The sequence below is a fragment of the Melanostigma gelatinosum genome (genome assembly GCF_949748355.1).
Source record: "Melanostigma gelatinosum genome assembly, chromosome: 7".
Taxonomy (NCBI): domain Eukaryota; kingdom Metazoa; phylum Chordata; class Actinopteri; order Perciformes; family Zoarcidae; genus Melanostigma; species Melanostigma gelatinosum.
The window spans coordinates 18,956,774-18,980,742 of record NC_136640.1 but is presented as its reverse complement, the minus strand read 5'-3'; the positions used below and the strand labels follow the sequence as shown (position 1 = coordinate 18,980,742).

General features: G+C 39.3%; 1 protein-coding gene across 3 annotated transcripts in view; it reads left to right on the top strand.

Annotated features, from left to right (window-relative positions):
* cadm2b (cell adhesion molecule 2b) overlaps positions 1–23,969 on the top strand; it is a 123,072-nt gene that overhangs the window by 59,911 nt on the left and 39,192 nt on the right. For 2 of the 3 annotated variants that reach the window (XM_079272559.1, XM_079272558.1), the window contains exon 2: positions 22,344–22,370. The exons of the other annotated variant lie outside the window; for it this stretch is intronic. In XM_079272559.1, coding sequence (XP_079128685.1) covers positions 22,344–22,370 — 27 coding nt within the window. The remainder of the gene's footprint in view (positions 1–22,343; positions 22,371–23,969) is intronic. 3 annotated transcript variants of the gene reach the window in all.

The window sequence follows — 23,969 nt, the reverse complement described above, 5'->3', positions numbered from 1 at the left end:
ACAGTATTAGTCTACAACGATGCCGACTGTCAACTAGTGTATTTGATTGTCAACTCAACTATTCTGATGCAGTTTATTTGACAGCCAAAGTCTCTTTGCAAATTATGTTTTCACTAACCAAACACGTATTCACCTTGTATGAAGCATTGCTATTTATATCAGTGCCCAACATGACATAAGTAGTTCAATGGGCCTCTTCTTGATCGCTGAAAGGATACAAATGCTGCTTACACATTAATCCATTAGTAACAAACAACTAACACGATAATCATCTCGTGATATAACATTCTGGGTTACGTCACACACGTTGAGAACCACTGACTAAACTAAAAGATTTCAATACGGCGCCCTCCATTTGTGGTTGAAGTAGTCATGTTAGTAGAAGTTACTGGATAAGGAGTCTGGACAGTTGTCAATCCCTACAGGAAATACTGTCAGCTTGTGCCATACAGGCCCTACTATGTAAGCTATCTGAGTGGTATGTACTGTATGGCTGAAGAGTTAGAGGATTTGTTCAAAGAGTCACCGCTGAGAGTCCAAGGCTCGATAGTTTAGGTGAAAGAGAACGTTCATGCTGAGCCGATGATACAGTCTACTGCAACTCCAGCTATTTTTTTTTGTGCCTCTGTCGTCTGCCTGTGCTTCCTCGCCAAAATTGGATACCGTCCTTCTGTCATGAGTCATTGATTCTTTTCAGCAATGTGAAACCTGTTCAATCTGGCTCCTTCTTGTGTGCTGATGAAATTGAATGAACAGAACGCTTGTCGAAACAGAATGATTGCGTACTATTCATCAAAGAACTTCCATTTGTCTAAGTCATACTGTAGCTTTACCCCATTTTATGTATTTTAAGTTGTCAATAGTGTATGTTGTCAAAGGTTCAACAAACTCATTTTACTTCCCAAATGTTGCTGGATGATTCTTGATGAACAGGTCTTAGACTACACTTTTAACCTGCCTTAACCCTCCTTACACACACACACACACACACACTGATCTGGTGTTTCCCCAATCCAGTAGCCTACCTACAGCATAGCTGAGACACTCATTAGTTCTCTTTTTCACAGTGGATCCTGGGCCAGATGCTTATGCTGTAGTAGTTCTGTCAGGCCAAGCTGCTGGTGTCAGAAATAATGGTACTGTAGGTGTATGGTTATAAGAAAAGTGCGGTGAGTGCACTTTCTTTCTCTACAAAAGAGGAATAATGAAGTACATGGTCCATGTTCCCCATGGGAGGTGTAATTTAATTTGCACACCTGACAATCTGTGATGTGCATTCCTTTTTCAGGAGCAGAGAACATGATTTATTTGCTCTGCTATTTTTGTCTGACCTAATTGGACATTATTCGCATCATATCAATGACAGGTGTAAATGTACCAACGGAATATCAAAGTTAAATATAATTCCCCAAAGGCTGACAATATAGATATTCAGGCTTTATAGTAGACTATGAAATATGTTATGCTTGCTGTCCTTGGTTAGTGTTACATTTCTAAACTCTGTCAGCTAAACCATGAACACAGATTCATGAATTAACTATGAGACAACAGAGAAATATTGTCACAAATTCAGTCTCATCTTTACACCTTTACACCATCTCGATTACTTGAGCATAGCACCCTAACTGTGACCCCATGTGGCCACATAAACTGATGTTCTGCCACCCGTGTCAACACATTATTATAAACTCACTCTTTATAAGAGTATCAGAACCATCAAAAGAGGGTTCTGATGATGTTTCAATCTTCACTTTTACTGTAGTTCATGTGTAAAATGTTGTTTGAGCTGCAATCTGCAGTCCAATATCAGCTGCCCTATAAAACCAGCAATCGGATGTTCATCTCACAACAGATGTGCCAGTAATGTGGCCCAGATACGGGAGCTGTCGGTATTATAGGTTGGTATAAAACAAGAGGCCTTGTAAGTCACGCTTAACTTCATCAAGGATATCATCTATGACCAGCCCACTTAAGAATTGAACCATGATATACCATATTAGAACTTTGGTGGAGAGATTGTCATGATTATCTGAGTTTTTGTACTTGGATGTTATGCAAAGCAGTAGCTTGAATTGGGCATTTGAGCATCTGGTTATTTTAGCCCCATTAGCTGCTGAGAGTAGAATGCATTGCCCCAAAAGATCAGCTACATATATACGTATGTTCACCATTTGGCAAGATTTAGTGCTACTGCAAATCATGAGCGCTCACAAAGTGTTTTTTCACTATTTCAACAAAGAGAATGTTGCTATCTCAGTATGTGTAATTAGATTCAGCACAAACTGCTTTTCGAGATTTATTTTTATGGCTTCTAAAACTATTTCATGTTAGTTGTTTTTTTCATATAATTGCACCATCATCCAAATATTGTCCTAATCAGCTCCTTTGATTGTACATGTCTGCTTGTGCACGTCTGTTTTTTTCTTGTCTTTACCAGTAATTGTTTGCCAAATCAAATTGCCTTCATGGATTAATATAGTTTATTTTTATTTAATTGAGTAACATTACCTTAAAGTTTATGTTACACCCTATTTTTTTGGATGGCTTGGTTCGTCATAGCCCCATTACTCATATTGTATTAACAATAAGTAAAATGACTTTGTGTAACATGAGGGTGGATCGCTGGTAGTGCTTAACTAGTTATCTCCATCCCTCTCTTTTAGCTCACTCCTTTAAACCATTCAGCAAATGTGCTGTAAAACCAACCTCAGCACTCACATTTATTATATGTATATACTCACACGTATTCCAGCAACAGCAGACATCTGATAACTTTGTTGATTTAGTGGTGAAGCAGCCACAGAAAGGGTTGATTTAGTCACAGAGTGTAGCTGAATAATAATAATTAATTATTAATCTCTGTAAACTCAGATCACTTTAAAATCCCAATAATATAGTATTTTCAAACTTGGCCCAGGATAAGAATAATCATCTTTATCGTATTTTGCAACGAAACATAGTACACTTTGAATTGCCTTATTGAAATTATATTAATATCTAAACCAGAACAACAATAATGCCGAGCCCTTTTTGGCAGACAATACACACATCATGATTTAGGTAAACCTACTGAGTAAATGCTTAAGTGCTTCAAACTGGGATGATTGGAAGAATTGCTTCCATTCATTAATTTGTAATTGATGTTGCTAATCTGGAACTGCCTGTAAAATCTGGTGAAATTTTGCAATGACATTGACAGTTATTGTTCTGCTGAAGATGTGAATCCATGCAGACGGCATCCATTACTTAGCAACATAACAAGCTATCATGAACGAACCCTTAATCAAGTATTGTTTTTTATTATGTAATACAGATGACATGAATCTCAAGCAGATGGAGTTTGGCTTGTTTAATTGGTGCAAGATGAGTAGTATGATAACATGGAAGACTGTCTTCGGTGATTTTGTTTTCATGATGCTCTGTTGAATTTCGGTGAAAATTGGCAGTTCGCAAAATAGCAGGGATGAGGTTCTGTTTGACCCTTTACTGTGGTCAAATGATGAAGGCAACTCTTACTCTGAATAATCAAAACAATCTGTGGCATCTCATACCTGGAAATTAACATTTAACCATTTTTCATTTGTTAGTTATTTAGTTTATCATTTCCTGCATTTGGAGATCAAAAGGAAGGAAATCTTTAAATAAAATAAAAACATTCTTTTACTTAATTAAATAAACTGATGCAAAAATGGTTTGGTCAATAAGATAGTCCATACGTAGATAATTCAGGGATAAGAGGATGCTTATTGTAGGAGAAAAAACATGTTTCTACTCATGTAATTTACTGTCATCTATTTTTCGTGTCTTAGGTTAAAAAGCAAGTGAGCCTTTTCAGCTGTTGTTGTATTGTTGTATTTTTTACACCAATAGACAAGACATGTCAGACTTTTATTATGTTAGCCCTGAACATTAATATTGTAAATACCGTACATATTCGATTTAACACTTTTGATGTAAATACTTGACATCAAAACTACTCTGGACACAGATGGAACCTTACATTTCCTATCTCACAAGATGAATCTGTCCCAACAGCCAACTGCGGGCAATCAATCTTTGCGGAGGAAGAGTATTCTTTCTGTCCATCTTGTGAGGGGTGTGATGGAGGGCTCAGCCAGGGACATCAGTTAGCCATCGCCCCACCCAGACTCCGCCCTCTCTCTAGGGGCTGAAATGGTACTTCAGTAATGGTGTGTGAACGGCCCATGCATCCATCACTTCAGACACATAGCAATCAAGACACATTAGTCGAAGGGGATTTTATTTTTGATTGCGGAGAGGTTGCTTGGAAGGCGGGTTAATAGAAGAAGGGTAAATGCCACGGCATGCCTTTTCCTTGTGGCATATAGTAAACAAACACATGAATGATATCCTGCAGGAGAGAGCGTTTTGTAGTCAAGGGCATTCAGTGTGCCTTGACTGGGATGACTGCTGAACTGACAATGCTGATAAAATTGAAGCTCTTGTTTTTCTGTCAACATGGGGACATGAGCAAATCTGATGATTGTTAGTCTATGAAGGAACTCTCGGCAAACTTGTCATAGATATCAGTTATGACAGTGCTAAATTACACATTGCACAGGAGGCAGAGAAACAAGTGAAACAGACACTTGTTTGGACAGGGGACTGAGACCAGAACATGTTGAAGTTTTATTGAGAATGTGAGAAGCTTGCCCTGGCAACAGCAGTCAACAGTTATATATTTCCTATTTTCTCTGGAGTGAAGAGTAAAGCCATAAATACATAATTGAACAAAGGCGAAATAGTCCAGGACAAACAAAAACCCCATTAGTATGAGCCACTTGGGCTGGACCAAAAAACTAATTCCACTTTCTGTTCAATGTCGCTGCATGGGGAATAAGATAGGGTGGCAACATGAAATGCTCTGAGAGGAGAAAGTCGCTATCAGAAAAAATTGGATCAAATTCTTTAGCACGAAAAGGTAAGCGTTTCCATGTGATTGCAATAATGAACATACCGAGCCTCATCTTAAAGCAGTGTCTTCACCCTTAGACCCCGGCAATTGGTGGATTAGAGAGATATAATTATCAAGCATGGTGTGAGAAAAAAGGTATTTATTGGCATTATCTCAGTTCATGATGTCAGCCTGACTCGATTAACTCCTCTAGTGAAGAGTGAATGAGGTTATGAGCCTTATCAGGTGGGATTGTGCCTGTGAGCTGTTTGCTGTTTGCCTTTGTCAGTCACGAAGACCTTCTTACTGATGGCTGAGGTCCGGGAGGCTAAACCGATATTTTTTTAATGGCAGCCGTACAGATACTGTGCTCTCTGTGCAGCACTCTGAAACCTTTGTTCTTCCTGCCTCTAAGCCAACATGCCTTTAATCAACTTTTAGACCTTGTGCTGAACAGTAGCTTAAGAGATCTGTTAATGAAAGCAATAAAGAAGCACATGCTCTATGCTCATAGTCAAGGATTGACACTTCAACACATTGCGAAATATGTTTGCAAAGCTATCATCCTAACAATTTATGTCTCCCCCTCATACTCTTGGCATCGTCTGAGGTGGACAGACTGAAACACAGCCCCGATGACAGTTGAGGTGTTTGTTCTGAGCTGAAGTTATCTGTGGCGATCTAGGCAAAGACAACAGATTACACATGATGGATGAAAAGAGTTGACTTGCCACTTTTAGTGCAGGCTCCAAAAAGTCGAATAAGTACAACGCTGACATCCATTTCACAAGGATTCAGTAAATCTCTTCTTATCATATGGTGACATACTTTGAAAAACAATATCTTCAATGTACGTTTATTACAGCAAAGCCACAGCACTCCCATACAGGAGGGATGCAGTAGGATGACGCAACTACAAGGGCACATTTTAACAAAAGGAATATTTCAAAAAGAAAGAGATGCTTAGCTGGTGACTCATTTTCATTTTTACGAAGGAAAATACAATGATTTTCATGGAGACATGGCAGACATGTCTAGCTCCTTTCAACATTCCTGTTTGGAGAGAAGAAAACAAGTGGACTCAGCTGTTTGATGCCACGGTTATCTTCATACATATGGATCTCTCAGCTGCTGCCTAGAGCATTGTTCAAGCCCATTTGAATCATTGTCAGCTGCTCCTTCCCGTGATTGGAACAGTTTTGCTCCTGCTGGGATATAAGAGGAAGTTTAGGTTCGTGTGGGAGATTGTGGTCTGAACAAATACATATTCTGTTCATCAACTATATGGGTCATTCAATACTATATCCTCATGAAAGAGGCTTTATAACTCCTTTGAATGGCCGTTCAGTAACTGTAATCTGTGGATGGTGCAGTCTCAAGGTGAATGTGTGTCATTTCTCTTTCTATTTGCTGTGACATGTTGCAGAAAGACTGGATGCCCTCAGAGCACAACTTTGATGAGAGCTTGTGATGGCCTGCCCAGGTGCGAGAATAACATTAGACCTGCCGGACAGGTGGCTATGCGAGAGAGGAGGGCCGGGAGGCTCAATAATGAGGAGTACGCCAGCTAGACCCCCATCTGTTGCCATGCACGGAACTCTGATCCATTAAATTGTGGCACACTCAAGTTTTGTCACAGATGAGAAAACGTCTACTCCTCCGTGTGATCGCTGGGTTTCTAGTACCTTGGAGCCATTTTAAGTCACCTGTTAAAGTACATATTTTAATTGGCCATCTTGTGTCTTTTAGAATTATATTTACATTGACAGTTTTTGTTCTCATGAAGAATACCTACATTTGAAAGGCACAGTATTTAATTATGATGAAGTACATATCATTTTCTTCTAACTATACTGTACTTGCTCTGTACTTCCCCATTCTAATCTACAGGGAAGCTATTTATAAAGAGCCCACTCAGCCTGTGTATTCACTAATTAGAATATTTGGCAGTGCTCAGAGGAAGTTGCCTCATGGCAGTGAAATGCAGTGAAGCCAGAGATAAGAACTCTTTAAAAACAGGTAGTCCCTCTTCTCAAACACACTTTTCTTCTTCCTTAACTTCCATTCAGTTGGGAAGGATGCAGAAGTCAGCAAATATTTCAGAACTGCATGTTACTCTAGATACCATTAGGCACTGTATGTGAAAAAATAAGTTATTTTAGAATTCAGGTGAACCAGCCCTTTTAAATATATGTATGGAATGGAATACTTTAATAACTGTGTTGAATCAAACTTCTTCCAAAACACATAAAAAACAAACACCTGATCCATCTGAAAGAAGCTTGAAAGAAATCCTGTCCTCACCTACAATGCCTACTCTACCTGGGAAGTCACAGAGTGACATGTGTAGGTCACGGTAGGAGATTTTGCACATCATAGTGAATACATCTTTGAATGCTTGTACATGCCCGGCGTTCTGTTTTTGTCACTTTGAAAATCTTCTTTGACAATTACACTGTGGAAGTGTCATGAATAATCCACCGTATCCATAGGGAGGAATGTGGATAAGTACTGCCTTGGTTGAACCCAAACAATCTCTTCCTTGAGCTATCTTTTTTTTATGTGCCATGCTCTTCTCTCTCTTTCTGCCCCGTCTCTCTCAAACCGTGTCATCATTACGGCACTAAATCCAGCAATAAACATAATCGGGCAGCTAAAACTTTTTCTCTTTTTTGGGCTCTGCTTAGATATTGTGCATTGTTTTAAAAGGGAAAGAGAGAGCATTTTAGGGATGAAGAGTACATTGTGGCACAGTGGGAACTGAGCTACTGGGAATTACCCTGTCGACAGGGATGTTTGCGAGGCAAGCGGTTTCCTTGGATTTCCTACTCTCTGCAAAGTGGTTGCTGTGTTGCCAAAGCCCGTGGTGCGCCCGGTGTCATAGAAAAGTAAATTCCCACACCCTGCCTCAGAACCAGTCTGGGCACTGTGCATCTTCTGGCTCATTTCCAGCAGACATGTTGTCGCATCAACAGCAGGGGTGGAGCAGGACATTTACATAGTATGTTATCCAAACAGTGACATTATTTCATCATCCCACTCACGTATTGATCATAATGCTGGATAATGTATCAGCTAGTGTCATGACAAAAAGAGCTTGCTCTGAATTAAGTGGGTGTCTCAGTCAGTCACACTGACAGTGACACTATGGGGGGAAGAAATTAAGGCTTTTATTTCTTACACAAGTTTATCTTTTCTGTTTTTACCTTGGCTCTACAACTGCTGCAAATATTGTATTACATAAACCATATGATCACTGCATGAGGTGAATGCTGCATATTAGTTTGTTTTCAAGATTAAACCGCTTTTTATCATTTCCAAATAATAAATAGTAGTTAATCATTTACAACCTGCTCATTTGAAGTCATAGAAAGGGAAGAGGGCAAAAATGTAATGATGATGAAGACAGATAAAATAAAAAATATAACTTCTATATATATATACAACTTCTGACCACAGTCAGTTTTTCACAAACTGGTTAAAATTGATTTTGCACTGCCATTGAAGACGAGAGAATGCTGCAGAATGCCACATCATATTAATGTTTTTCCACTGCACACAGAGCAACGGCTGCCATTGAGCAGTTACTGAGTCTTGCCACGAGCCCAAAAAAAGAAAGAAGAAAGCTCTTTAGGGTCATGCTGATTCGCTTTTATCAGTGAACAATTACATGCATATCCCAAAAGGCACTCAGCAGGAAATATTCAGGCATGAACTCCAAAATACTCTTCAGGTCGTCAACAAAATGTCAGACAAATTATGTCCAAAGACGAAAGCACGAGAGAATAAAACAGCTATACTGCCTTATTGTTGACCTTATAAAATCATAGGACAGTACACTGAGCAGTTTGATTTTTTAAACTATGAACTTTTAAAGATTCTTCAGCGATCACTTCTAAATATATTAACGTTGGCATCTTTCCCAGATTGTGCAACTCAAACTGCCTGACCCATGCAGTACCTCCACCAGTCCAGCGGAAGGCGTTTGCACTCACTGCTCACTTAGCATACATTTTGTTCACCAATATCTTATGGAAATATTGCGCTGTAACATTCAATTAGAATAATATCAAAATAGATGGTCGCACCACAAGCATAACTAATGGAGTTGGGACTGGGGTCACAGTAGCTGTTAATTGCATTACTTAGCCTAATGCTGTAAAGCATTGACATGAATGAAGCTATTAGTTTCACCAGGTTCATTTGTTGGGATGGCATTGAGCAGCATCATCATTTGAACCAAGAAGAAACATGGTTTGTTAGAAATGTCTTAATTCAGAGACACAGAGACAGCATCACTAGTACGAGATGGGGCCTGATGGCCATCTTTCCCTAAACCTGCCTTATTTATTTCTGACCCATCGATGATTTCTTGCCTCCCAAAATTCCTTTAGACAACATCCAGAAAACCTTGATTGCCTCATTGGCATAGTTTTTTCCCCTTTGGCTTTCGTTAGTAATGGAAAAACAGTTAGAGTTTGCGGTTTTAAGAGAAAGCCAGAGCCAATAAGGATTTGATTATAAAGGGCTGATGACAAAACCTTTTTTTGCTGTTTTCTTATAGATTTTCTCCTCCATAATTGCAGTTCACGGCATTGTAGCACTGCTTTATAAGAAGTATCAGCACACAAATGCAGAGGCGCAGATGCACTGTAGAAAATACCTTAAAATAGCATCTACGTTTGATTATCTCACACCAAACATCATTGTCGATATATGAAGTAAATAGGCAGACCTGAACAGTGACACATATTTGGCATTGAAAATAAAATGGCATGAAAGAGGATGCTGGCATTGAAATCAAAACTGAAAACTGAAAAACTGAAACATTTGACGACACAGAAAAATATGAACTTGGAATACTCGCTGAGTTTTTCAGCATGCAATGGTATTCTATTGCTTAATTTTTTTGCATTGTCAATGTCTTTATGACAGGCTTTTGATCTTTTTCAATGTCTCCTGTGTTTTTGTTCTTTCAGTGAGTTTGATTTCCATATAATCTCTATAATGAGGAGTGTGTGTGAGTATAACCTGCCACACACTCTGAGGCCATGCCTTTTTTTCTTAAAAGGAAAGCGAATAATCATTTCAAGTAAACGTTTATGGGAAACATGGACTTCAGGTAAGTTGACATGTACATTTTGTAGATCGATGAAGGTAGCCCATTAAGCATTGGTACTGTAACTATGTAAACCAGTCAGAGGAATTTCATCCACGAGCTATATAATTCAAAGAAATCTTGAATTGCTTCCAGAGCTGCAGGTGTTAAACAATAATTGTTCGCTGAGTGAGTGTAGATAGCTGTGTAGCTGGTTATGATGCAGTATGTGATGAGGTAATGTGTCCAATCACGCAGCATTGTTTGAAAAATGTGTCTTATATGTAGACAAGAGACATTTCTGTGATATTAGGCTAAATCAAAATACATTTTTACTTGAATTAACTTCAATGATGTTGCTCAGAGGATAGACATCCATCACTGTCATGGACCCTGTTTCTGTTTCTATTGCCACAGTCCTCTGGCCGCCCACTGGTTCAGCTGCAGCTGAATCTTGTTTTAGCCAGGTAACATGGATCCAACTAGCCCTTTAATTCCCTCCAGCAGCAGCTTTTGAAGGGACTCCAAACAGGCACAAGATGAGGCGAATGATGGAGATGGACTGTTTGCCAAAATCCGGATGCCAAATATTAAATCTTTTGAATTTTGTCCTAAAAATACAGTTTCTAACATATCTTATGCATATCTTTGTGTGTTTTTCTTTTGTGTGCCTATTCTGTATATAACTGTCCCACAGCCCCTGTGACTTAACCTCCTGCCACTCACAATGAGAGGATAGTTTTGTCATAAATGAGTCGGGTTTAACAGGGTTTTAAGTTTTACCTCGCCTCATTGCCTGCAAAGGCTTTACTAACAATAACAATGAGTAAAGTACTATTCTATCAGACAAGATAAAGCAGTTGATAAATACCACAGTCCGTAGGTCTCGTTTGGCCACAAGCCTTTATGATTTGCTTATGCTGTTGAACAAAACTGATTCTTTTCATGCCACTCTTCACCAATGTATTCATTTTTGTGTAATGCGTGGCATTATTACACATGTGTGTAGTTGGTGGTTTTTAATTTTCTATAATTCTATGTGGTATCATATTTCAGATATTTGAAGTTCTGGAGTTTGATTTTCACGGAACAGGTTAATTTTTATGACTCAGGATGACAGTTAATGATTGTATATTACATATGAGGTATCATGATCATGATCTGCTATCTCACAACAAATTATTTGGTTTGTGACTTCGTGCACATTTGTTCTTTAGGACCTGGAGAGCAGAGAGCTCAGAGTAGAGATTAAAAATATGAAGGAGATAAAGAGATTAATGTAGCCAAATTATTTGTTTTCCTCTGCTTGTGTTTTGTACCCATTCCTTGAAAATAAAGCACAGAGAAAATGTGATAAGAATATCAATAAGAATTTGGAATTGGTCCGTTACAATGATGCCTATAGTCCATAAAGGGCCGCTGTGTAGAAATTACTGCAGCAACTGTGGGGGATTTTATTGCACTGCTCCTGGTCAGCTTCCCTCTCGCCTCGAGCACCTGCCTGGTGGTTCAGTTGGCACCTGCATTGGACAGGTTACCACCTGCCTTGCTCCTTTCCAGGAGGCTCTCATGCTGGTCTCCTGGGGTAATTAATGACAATATGTGGCCTTTATGCAGATTTGCAATTTGGAGGGTGGAGACAAAGCACTGTTCATAAGTACTCCATTATGTAGTCAATATCCCAAAAGTTGAGTCACTCTTGTCCTGGATAGTCGGTGTTTTAAAATGCAATCGGATTTTGAAAGCTGGTGTTTTGAGTTGGGCTTCAGCAGGTTAACCCTGAAGATGAAGGCCTCATTACTGATGATGAATGGAATCCAGCTGTTATGCTCCATCAATAAGGGTTGTCGGTTAAATTCCCAGGAAGCCCTGCTGGAGTTCCTGTCCAAAGGCGGAATCACAGAGTTTACCAGAATCACTCCCCTTGCAACAGGCACCCAAACATCACTGACTTGGAAGCAGTAGTTTGCATCTGCATCAGCTAGGAGCACTATCAAAAAGCTAGCTTTGTATTTTGACAAAGGGCACTGTGGCCCCGAGTATGGCAGAGCCTTTGTGACAGTGTGCCTTTCTATTTCTGCAAGAACTCAGCAATGAAGGTTCTTGATTGAAATTCCATCTGCTGGTTTACAGAAATTAGCTACTTTTCAACGCGCAAAACTAAAACAGTTAACAGTGTTCCATGGGGCACAATTACATGAAAATTCACCAGGAAACCTGACCGTTGGTACAACCTCCTTGTTTGCAGCTCACCTGTGCTCTCATATAGAAAGTGGGACATGGAGTTGGTGATCATGAGCTATTCCTCCATGAAAAAAGTAAACGGAGCATCAGTGGAGGTCAACCACACTGACGCTCTCGCCTCATTTTATAGAGTGTATAGAAATCACTTCCCCTTCCCCTGATCTCAAACTCCTCCTATCCATCCCAAGGGTGACAGAAAATAGTTTCTTAAAATATACTCATGCGACTAAAAGAACACTGAAATAAGAATATTATTAAAAAATAAGGCTGTTCCTGATTTAACAGAAAAAAAATGTAAAGCAAACAAATGTATAGAAATAAAAACAACTTTGTAAGTGCATGCTTAAAAAAAACCATTCATCATATACTCATGCTCTTTGCCAATAAAACCTCTCAAGATGAGCATAAAACATGAGCAACTTTACATTTTATGACTGTCCTGTTGTTTCATACCAAATTGTATTGTCAATGCCAAAAAAACAAAGTCACTGCAGTGGTTTATTTTGTTCTTGAACTACTGAGTGTTAAGTGCCCCTCATTGTAACATTTCCAACACGTCATGTTTTCATTCTCAACAAGTTTTCAATTCCGATGTGTAATAAAGCGCGACGTTGTTTGCGAGCCGAGGTGATTTATGAAGCATCTATTTCATATCAAGGTGGAAGTCGATGACTTCAAAAGGCTTTAAGGATGACGCTTTGAGAATGTGAACAGATTCATCAAAGTGGATTATCTCTGCGGCCGAAAGTACTCTCCAGAGGTTGACCTTCTTTAGAATTCCATCACTGGGACATGGAACACCACTGTGAGTGTGTTTCGAAAGATAAGGGACTGATCTGCCGGGAGGGTGATGAAGTGAGTGTGTGCAAGTGTGCCTCACATGTGGTTACGTTATAACATAGCATTATCCACTGTTTCGCCACACAACATTTGTATGAATTACATTTAGTTGAAGGGTTTGCCACCATTGGCAACCGGCTCTCTCCGTTTTCTTGCATATAATGACCTTGAGACCCCCTGTTTTTCTACCTTCCGAGCCAGGAGACGTGAACGGAGGCCTGACATGGCGGACCAGTGACGAATCCAAATGAAACACTTGACCCAACAGTTCATTCAATTTTGCATTTTAGCTTCACTCAACACCATTTCCACAAATAGCGTCCAAACTCAGGCAAGAAACACTTCATTCAATACGTAGATGTGACATGTGTTTGCTCCAAGTGAACAGCATTATCTGTGTTTCACAGCTTGAAATCCTATTTTGCCTGAAAAGAACAAGGGCGGAGAGTCTATTTTACCTTAAAATATTTTCACATTACGGGGCAAAATATCTGGAACTGGGCCCAAACTAACTGCAAGGCGTCACGCAGGGTTTTAACTTCATGTGAACATCTGCAAATAATATGTCCAAAACTGACTTGCACTCACAGCAAGACTACCGTAAACACGTATTGTATTCCTCTGAACAGCACAAAGTGATGAGAAGATGTAATACAGCAAAGTACAGCTTTTTTTTTTACACTTGTCACTCCCTCCTGCTGTTCATCACATTTCTCTTAAGATTGCTTTCCTGAATACTTGGTTACATTTTGAACAGAAATGTATCCTGGGGAACCAATTCCTTCTGACACAACACACTTTTTGTCTAAATATAGTCATTGAGCATCATTTTTGCAACATTAAAGTATTGTACTTTCAGCAACTACTGGAAATCACCCTGAATATTGCCATTTAATCCAATTCAGACTGCATCAACTTAAACAATCTTTCGCATCCCAGCTGTGCAGCACTTTAGTCAAAGTATAAATCGGGTGAATAGTATAGTGGAAAAAAACACAAATTCTCATCTCAGAAACGATTGGAATATTATTGTTTTATCAAATCAAACATGGAAATATCAGTATAATGGGTTTCTCATCTAAACCTTGTTCCCAACTTCTTTGTTCCATGTTGATTTTAAAATGGGAGTTTGGAATTATGCATTTCCCTTGTGTGCTATATGAAGTCTGACAGTGTCACTATCATGCTAGAGGAGAGTAGTGGTGTGTGTGCCATTATCCCGGGGGTTGGCAGATAAAGACTTCGGAGGTTTGAGTCTTGGATTGCCTTAAGCGGGGACCCTCATCTGCATGCACGGGGCCTCTGCAAGGCATTGGTGCAGCCACATAATGTCAAGCAATGTTCTGTAACACAAGAAAATTTGATTTGTAGTAGAGCGATGAGTAGCGACGGATACTCCAAAATCTCTTTGAAAAATCTCAGTTTATATCAAATACAGCTCAGCTGGACTGAAGCGTAGCCTCATGGCATGGTGTCATGCACCCCGTGGTGTGCACACCACAAACCATCTTGCAGGTAATGCTGAGTGATGAAGGACCTGCAGGCGCTGTGGTTGTCTTTGTTGCGGTGTGTTTCCCTTATTGTGACTATACCACCGGGTTTCATTGTCTAGCATACCTGTACACATGCTGTTAGAAGATTTCTGCTGCACACTACATCTGTTTGGGCAATGCTCCTGCAGCCCCACCAACACTAAGTATCTTCCCTTCACTCCAAGTTTTAAAAATAAGAAGTACATTATTTTGTCCTCGTTGATTCTCCAGCTGTGAAAATGCCACATCAAAATAACATGTACATATCTGATTGGTTTGGCCCCATAAAACATAGATTATTCTCCTTTACAAGGTATTTGCAGACCCCTTATAGCTGGCTACTCTTTACCACTAGCTGCTCCGTATCCTTGTGGCAGACCTTGATTACTGTACACATGCCTGCCTTTACTCTCTGGGGAATAGCTGTAGAAAAAAAACATAAAACAGCGCGTGTTAAAGCATACTCATCTTAACCCCCCACCAGACAGAAGCAAGATGGTTTATTTTCACATTAACTTGCAAGTCTGAATTCATGTTTCTGCAACGAAAACATCTTATTACAACCACTGTCGAAAAAAGTCAATGTTTTGTCGAATGAGCTATCGAAATGGTAAATCCTCAATCAAATCTTTGTTGTTGCTTCAGGCAAAACCATTTACGTGCCATGGTAAAGTTCAAGGCTGCTATGGGCAGAGTGGTGTGGAAGAAAGCAAAAAGAGAAGCACAGTAATTGGCAACGCAGTTCATTACGTCATGGCAGTCTGACAGCTATACTCCTGCTCTTACCAGTTTGATTAATGGCTGCATACAAGCTACCACTTCAAAACTATGATCATGAATTAAGAAACAATATTAACCTGTGATAGCTGTCTAGTATGGGTCTCTTGTGATAAGGGTAAAAGAGGGCAGGGATCATGTCCCAAATATATAAAAGATATCATATTATACTTCACTTTTTGTGTACATGTGTGGTTGTGGCCACTCTGGAAATTCCCCCACGCCTTCATATTTCTAATTAGTTCAAATGAGCCTCTTGAAATGACCTTTCTGTGTATCCAGAATGTCTGTTAGTTACACTGTGCATTGTGCAAGTTTGCATTTTGTCAGACTTTGACAAAATAGCTATTTTTGTTGTAAGACAGACTTGGTGTGGTTTAACAAGTGAAAAAGTAGTTTTGACATCACTTTTGTATTCATTTTCTTTACATTGCAGTTGGTATTATTGTATTTTATAGAAGTACCAGTAAGTGATTAAGTTGTTTTAAAATCACACTTGATACCAGCAAACCAGTTGAAGAAAATTCGGAAAGTAAACCTTGTGTCTGGATCTTAGTGCAGTTCAGGTTTGACTGACATTCTCCATTACGTGTACAAGGATTGTATATTTCATTTATTTTTACAAATACCAGTGTGACGTGAAAAGATGAATAGTTCTTATTCTCTCCACACAGTGGCTCTCACATGACACAGTAGAGTGAAAACAGGTTTTCTCAATTACTCTGGCTGGCCTTGCCATGTTTGTGTTGCTCTAACTGGAGGGGCACTCGCAGGCTTTCGATACATGAAGTGCTCCGATAGAAACACAGCAGAGACAAGAGGAGAAAATTGAAGAAGGAATTGGTTTCGGGCGTTGTCGGGAGGTGCCATATGTGTGCCTGTAATGCTACCATTCAAAGTGCTCTAGAAGTGTGTTTGAATTGTAGTGTTTTCATTGGACCAGAGATGCAAGTTTCTGCAGCAGCAGATGCAGCCAGGGGAGAGGAGAGCATGCTTGTGTTACTCTGAAGGGAGTCGTTGCTGTTTGTGGAGGAGTTGGCACTTTTAATTGGGTTATTCATTCCGTATTATTCCTATAAAAAGCTGGAGGCATGATGAACACAGGTGAGAGGATATTACATCTGTTGAACTTTGCTGGCTGTTTCACCTCATGTTGATTAGATTGCACATCGAAAGTTTTTACTTCCATTAACAAACACAGCTTTGTGTTGCTCTATTGTGATTAAATCCTCCCACACACACAAAAAAAAGCAGATTTCTCATTCAAGCTCAAGGGCAAATATTCTACAAAATACTGTGTTAGTCTCCTAAAAGTCTGTATCATGAACTGGATTTGCAACACTTAAATTGCTTTAAATTAAAGTTTTACAGATTATCCATATTTGCTCAAATGAAATCCTAGTGTACTATAGCTGTTGGAAATCTTGGTTAATGGTTTTATAAGAAGTGAAGCATCAAACTAATTCTGGAAAGATTAGTTAATTAGTCATTCAACATAAAGATCGTTAACAATTATTTTCATAAGCCCTTGATCGTTTAAATCAAAACAAGCATTACGAAAATGTTTAAGGATTTGTCATGTGCATTTTTATGAATTGTATATTGTGATTAAAACAATTACAGATTAATTGATACTAAAAAATAATTGTTATGCGGCCCTAAACCATATGATTAATAGAGAGAGAGAGAGAGAGAGAGAGAGAGAGAGAGAGAGAGAGAGAGAAATTCTGATGTTTTCTCACAAGATCTTTGCTCTTTGAAGCCCAACATGTTTGTTACCTGCTGCTGTTTAAGGGCCACCAACATGCACAGCTGTCCCGAGCAGCTATTTAAACTGCCTTGTGGTGCCACATGTGTGTGTGTGTGTGTGTGTGTGTGTGAGCTGAATATGATGAAGTGCTTCCCTGTCAAAGGGTTACTTACAGGCGCGTTGTCCCAGGAGAGTTTGTTGTGTGACACTGGCAGAGGGAGAGCAGGGACCCCTGTGATGGCCAGCTGAGGGGCCGAGGCCGGCTCTCACTGTGTTAGAGGACAAACCTCTCAGTGGTCAGTTAAGCTAATCACCACAGGGACCAGTGAATATTGCTTTGTTACAGGCCTGCGTCCCCACTTCAGAAATCACAGACAAAATGAATGGACTTCATTCTGTTGCATGTTGAGCCTAACAAAATGCAACTACAGCTAACAAGCAGACTGACTTCCTGTTCTAAATATGTGCCTCTGGTGGCCAAACTGGCCAAAGTCCCATCTTTCTGCCTCGTTGTGTTGCTGTGTCTCTCGTTGATATCTTATCTCATCATCATTGACATGCTATTATCCATTTCATTGTTTTGTTCCGGCACATATTGCACTCAGCCGTCTGGTGTGGGATCCTTGTTTATCCTGTACATGTTTTTTCCCATTTTGTATCAACGACATCTCCATGTCTTTACTGAGGTTGTTAGGTAAGCAAGGTAAGCTTCTTTTTTTAGTTTTTAACCAGTGTGTTGTCTTGTTTGTATTGGGTTGTGTAATGTTTTCCATTGTCCTCATTTTTTGATCATTAAGTGAGATTATTTGAGGTATGATATCTGGCATCACATCTGGGCATATCAACTATCATGCTATTTCAAGAGTTCTTTTTTTAACCAAAAAGTTTCATATTCTGGCCACTAGGCATTTCTGAGTCTCATTTATGAGGCAGTGAAGCAGACTTTTTAAAAGAAAACTTGTTTATCGGAGTACATTACTCATTCCAACTTAACTAATCAGTAATGATGCACTGTTTTCCATGACGCAAATGAATGGATCGTACGGCAAAGTAATCCTTCGCGTTTTACAGTTTACTGTTCTAAAGTTTAGAGGTGGGCTTTAAAGAAAGGTACAGGGTCATTGCTGCAGTGAAAAAACAACTGCAATACACCATCGTTGTACCTATCACTACACTTTGCGGTCATAACACACAGCTATAAATCATCTAATGAGGATTGTTTAGCATTCAGCACTAATTGTTCACAGAACGACGCATAGCTACAGACGTCTGTAGGCGGTTTTAAGTGATAAACAATGTTGGGGAGTATAAATTAGCAACTGCTCTCCACATGTTGCCTGGCCAAGCTACTAACTGAATCAATGTCACTGGTTTCACCCTTGCACTGCCTCAGAGTCACAAATATTTTAATGTTGTTGATTAGAATGCTCTTCGTCAAAGTCCTTTCAGGTTAATGATATTGCTTTCTGAGAGTCATTACGAATAAGAAGATATCTAAGACCCTGTTAAAGCATTGACTGACTGTATTCAGGTCAGGTAATCATATGAACACAAACAGCAAGGTGCTTACAGTATTTCTACGCATGCGTTGGATTTATTTAATGTACTCGTGCATTTAACCATGCGGTAAATGTGTTAAACACATTGACATTCTTACAGAGAAGTGTGTTGCTTTGTGCCATGCTATTGATTTTCAGTCAACGTCCTCTTAGGAATGTCAACGTGTTGTACTTTTCAGATAGAATATATTGATATGCTTGCCATGTGCTTGCAAACATTTCCAGTTCACAGCAAGGATAATCTTATCATGGTGTCTGACTTTGTCAACACTATTACATTTTGAGGGAGTCAGAGATTAATAACTTCCACGTAAGGAGAAAATAGGAAGAGGCGCAGGCTTGGGAGCATACAGAAAGATTAATGAGTGTCAAAAAACAATACATTCTCCTTTATATAATAGAATGGCATTTGTTACTTGTAAAGTCTTCCCAGTTTCTTCATCAGATAGGACGTTGTTCAAGGATCACTAAGAAATGACCCATTTTGTAGATAAACATTTTGTCCTTTCTGCAGACTTCATATTAACACTGACCTATATTTAGTCAGAAATACGACTTTTTCCACAAGGCTTCATTTCACCAGTTATGGGTATTGCATGAGCAACATTTATATATTTTTTCCTTTGAATGTGTGGCCTTGCTGTAAAGAAATGCAAAGATATTTAACGTGTAGAATTGGCTCTGTGGGGGCTGGTGATAATGAAAAAGGGCAGATTGCAGGACAATCTTTGAGCCTCAGTGTACGTAATACTGAAGGTACCAACATGTAAACCCCCAAACACACACACACACACACACACACACACACAGAGCCTTGCCTCTCAAATAGCCATCTCTGCAAACGTGTCATCATTGTTATGATGGATGCTGAGCAGTTCAGCGGAGAAACGCATGAATGCAGCATTGATGAGCACGTTGAATACAGATGCAACTTCGAACAGCAGAAAGATGGTAAGAAGCCAAAAATGATCCTTGACAACAACAGAAACGAATTAAGTGTTCATAGTGTGAACAGTGTCACCAGCACCACCAGCTGGAAGGGAACGGGGTCCTGTTAGTTGTTAGACATTTCCCATTATAGACAGGATGTGTCGGGCACACAATCCATTGTAGACCGGAGGTAGAAGAGAGGTAAATACTACAAGACAAGCTTGTTTCTCGAGGAGCCAAGAAGTGCTCTTGTCAGTCAACCTCTGCGTCCACAGGAAACAGCACTGTATGACCCCCAGTCGGTGCAGATCTTGGTCAAGCAAGGAAAACCTCCAGTACTGCTTCATAGGCAGCTCTGTCAGAGGCTTCATGCACTGTAACAAAAGACATGCAGAAAAAAGGATGTCAGGCAATGTCTTCTAAATGTCTTCTAAATTGCAGATTTGCCAATTTAGATTTAAAAATATTATGAAGTAAAACTAATTATGCGAAAAAAACGCATGGAAATCAGTTAAAAAAAGAATAATGTACCAACCACCTTAACAGATCCTGCCAGCAAAATCTCATCAACATTCACTGATAAATCAGATGTGAGCTGTAAATTAATATAACCTCCTACCTAACGTCTGGGACAAATGAAAAACTTGCATTCCTCAAGAGGCTTCTCAGTAAATCTATAGTGTTTCAATGATTTTTTTTGTGTGTACAAAGACAGAGACACAAACATGTCACCTTTAAGGTGTGTGGTTGCCTGTTTGATCCTCTTCCTCTCATCTTGTGACCTGGGGTCTTCCTCTTTTTTTTCCTTGAAATACGCAATACTATAATCTTTTTATTTTTATTTTATTTATTTATTTATTTGTTTTATTGAAAGACATGAGACAATATTAAGACAATACATAGACATAACAACAAGAGGATGACAAGAACAGTGGGATAAAAGCCAGCAAATATCAAATCGTCAGTGTGTGTGTATGTGTGCGTGTGTGTGTGAGAATGTCCTTGGCCTGTCGAGATGGAGGAAAAAAAAAATATATATATAATAATAATAATTTAAAAAACCAAACCAAAAACGAAAAAATGAAAAACAGGTAAGTATGTGTGCATATGGATGTTCATGTATGCATGTACGTGGGTTTCAATTGGTTGTCCGGCAAGAAAAACAAAACAGAAAACAATAGTAAAAAAATACACAAAAAATATACATATATACACCGGTATACATACTATACATATTTCAACATTAATAGAATGGGTGGTGTCACGTTTGCAGAAACATAGTAAGGGATGACCAGGTGGAATGGTTCTGTTGTTCTGTTGTATTGTATATGATGGATGAGGTTAGATTTTCCATTGAAATATATTCTATCATTAAGTTTCTCCAGTGTGCGATGTGTGTGTTATTCCTTGATTTCCAGTTCATGACGATAGTTTTCTTGGCGATAGTTCGGGCCACAAGGAGTAATTTGCGGTTTGTTTTACTCAGATGTATTGTTGAGATGTCTTCTAGTAAGCACAGTGAAGGGGATAAAGGGACGAGGCAATACTATAATCTTAGCTCCAGGTTAGCAAGTTGGCTGTTTCCTCTTGTGAACAGAAGCCAAAAAAAAGTCAGTGCACCTTTGCTCTTTTGACAAAGTTGTGTGCATTAAAAAGCCATTGCTTTAACTCTTCTATCTCAACAGTGTTTCCACCACCACAGGCATGGTGCTGTAGTTCATTAAGTTGGGGGGAAAACGTGCCTGAAACTGGACCTCTTCTATGGTGTTTGGTGCTTTGTCTTGTGTTGGGCACACAGTTCTACTTCTGATTAGCATTCAGTGCTGCTTTTGTTGTTCATGCAATGAGTCCTTTTCAAAATCGTACTGGCAGATCTTAAGCCTTTGGTAACAATGTTCTGTCCTCATTACATCTAACCGAGTGTCTCTACCTGAAGGACAGTAAAGCACCTTTATTTATGTAACCAGTGGCACTGGAGACAAACAAAGCACCTGTCTCTTGAGTGATGATGAAAGGAATTTTCTTACCAAGCTGCCATGTGATATCGGATCGGTGAATAGAATCACATACTTGCCACCCATTTCAGAAACTGCTATTGGTATCGGAACAACTCCAAACACTGGCTCCGCAGAATATGAAGGTCCCCCTCACGCCCCAAACAGACATTTTCAACGATAACCTGGTATACTGTTCCATATTTCATGACCTCAGGCTTCATGGACTCTGCTGAAGTTTGCTACTTACTATTTGCTTAATACTGTTTGTTCACTTCTCACATACAGTAGGGCGTATCATTCATGTCATATCTGAGAATACTTGTAAAATAACATGCAGAATTGGAACTGGTGTGTCTTTTTCCCTGACTTGTGTGTAAATAACCATATTCTACCATCTGCATAATTGTTTTGTAGATGTTAAATAATTCATGACTAAGCTTTTAATTGTAATCGTGTTTTGTTGTCTCTTTGCAATGTTGTATTGATGTTAAGTTCTAACAGTTGACATGTCATGACGATATATAGTCGGTATGGTATGAATACATACCGTCTATACTACTTACATTTCCACATTCCTAACATGACATACTCCCTGTCAGCGTGGGGTGAGCGAATAATCACTGTGCTATCAATGTTACTTCTTCATACTGTACTCCCTATCTAACCTGCTCTTCCCTTGCTTTACCCCCTCATGCTATCAGTGGCTGGGACAAAAAGCAAAGCGAAAGGTGAGTTATTGCCTCCATTTTCTTGCTACATGATTTATGTTGCACATAGTTCCCAATAAACAATGTTTGGATCATCCTTTTATCTCCCCCAAGAGCCCAGGAAGCATTAACATATGCTGCCTTCAGCAAAGCTTTCTGGGCATTTTTTAACCTTTATTTCTCCAGGAGAAATGTGTTGAACATGCTCACTCTTTCTCATATACAACCTGCTTCCCATATGTATAGATTCACATGTTCACACCAGGGAGCTGCCCGCCTCACCCAGTCATGCTTATTCTCTATTTTGCCACTGTGCAGCTCCAGTGGAGCAGCTGGGGGGTTGTTCCTGGTTCAAGGACACCAACGGTAGATGAGGGAGGAGAATGTTTCTCATTTGCTTTCCCAACCCATATTTTCACAGAAATACTGTGCACTCAAACTGGAGACCTTCTGGTCACAAGCCTGCTTCTCATACTCTTTATTCTACCGCTGCCCTTCAATAGCTCAATTAATGCTTTGTCCTGATATTTGGTGGTGTGGGTATTCACACCATTGCAATTGAATATGATCTAGTGCCGAATAAATTGTCATATTACGATTTATTATGCACTGAGAGGAGAAATCCAGCACCTAGGGTGTTTTCTTTCTTGCTGCCAACCCACAAATTACTTCGACCATTTGAGAAGAAATATCCTGCTACAGAATATTTGATGATTCACAGACCATTTCTCTTCCTTTCATATTGGATATTCATTTTCTGTTGTTGTTCATGTTCTTGCTGCAGCTGATTATATTGTAGAATCATAGCATCAATACCCCAGTGTCTCAGTGGCTCTGCCTGTATGCTTATTGATGCCACTGTGCTAAAGGGTATTCTGTGAAAAACAAAACAAAACAAAAAAAACAATATGCTAATTCTTCTGATTTGTTTACTTAAGTTGTGCGGTTGACCAGTTTGAAATTGTACAAGCCTGTACTGTTGTCTTTCCTGTGTTACAGTGAAATGACTAGCTTCCCAACATACTAACCAGAATCACATGCTTATGCATTCATTATTGTAGGCCTATGTTTTTGTTTGTTTGCATTGTTTTTGTTGTTTCTTTTGTTCGTTTTATGTGAACATGACTTCAACCAAACCCAGCCGATGTTGCTGCTGTTCATGAATGAGTTTTTCTTTTTTCCCCCAGTTTTTCAAAATGCAGGGTTTACTAATTACAGAAGTAATTGGGAGGCCAGTTTTTAATTAACAGAAGATACACATTCAGCATCCGCACCTCTGGAATCTCGTTCAACATTGAGAAGCCTTTTTCAACAGCACTTTCAGCTCCAATTACAGTTAATAACTTGTATTAATAATGATGAAGATAATGAATATAACCACATGTATCAGTGTTGAATATTGATTAATTGGTTTTATCAGCTTTCCTATTGCATGATAATAATTATCGTGTAATTTGTGGCATACCTGTTGAAAAAATAAAGCGTACAGTAGAAGCCAGGAGAAAGATCATCCTAGCAGTTGTCAATAAATTGAATAAAACATGCCTTTAGATTGATGTAGCAAGACCTACCTATAGATTTATGGCAATGTGTTGACCAGTGCCAGTGCAGAGAAAGGGA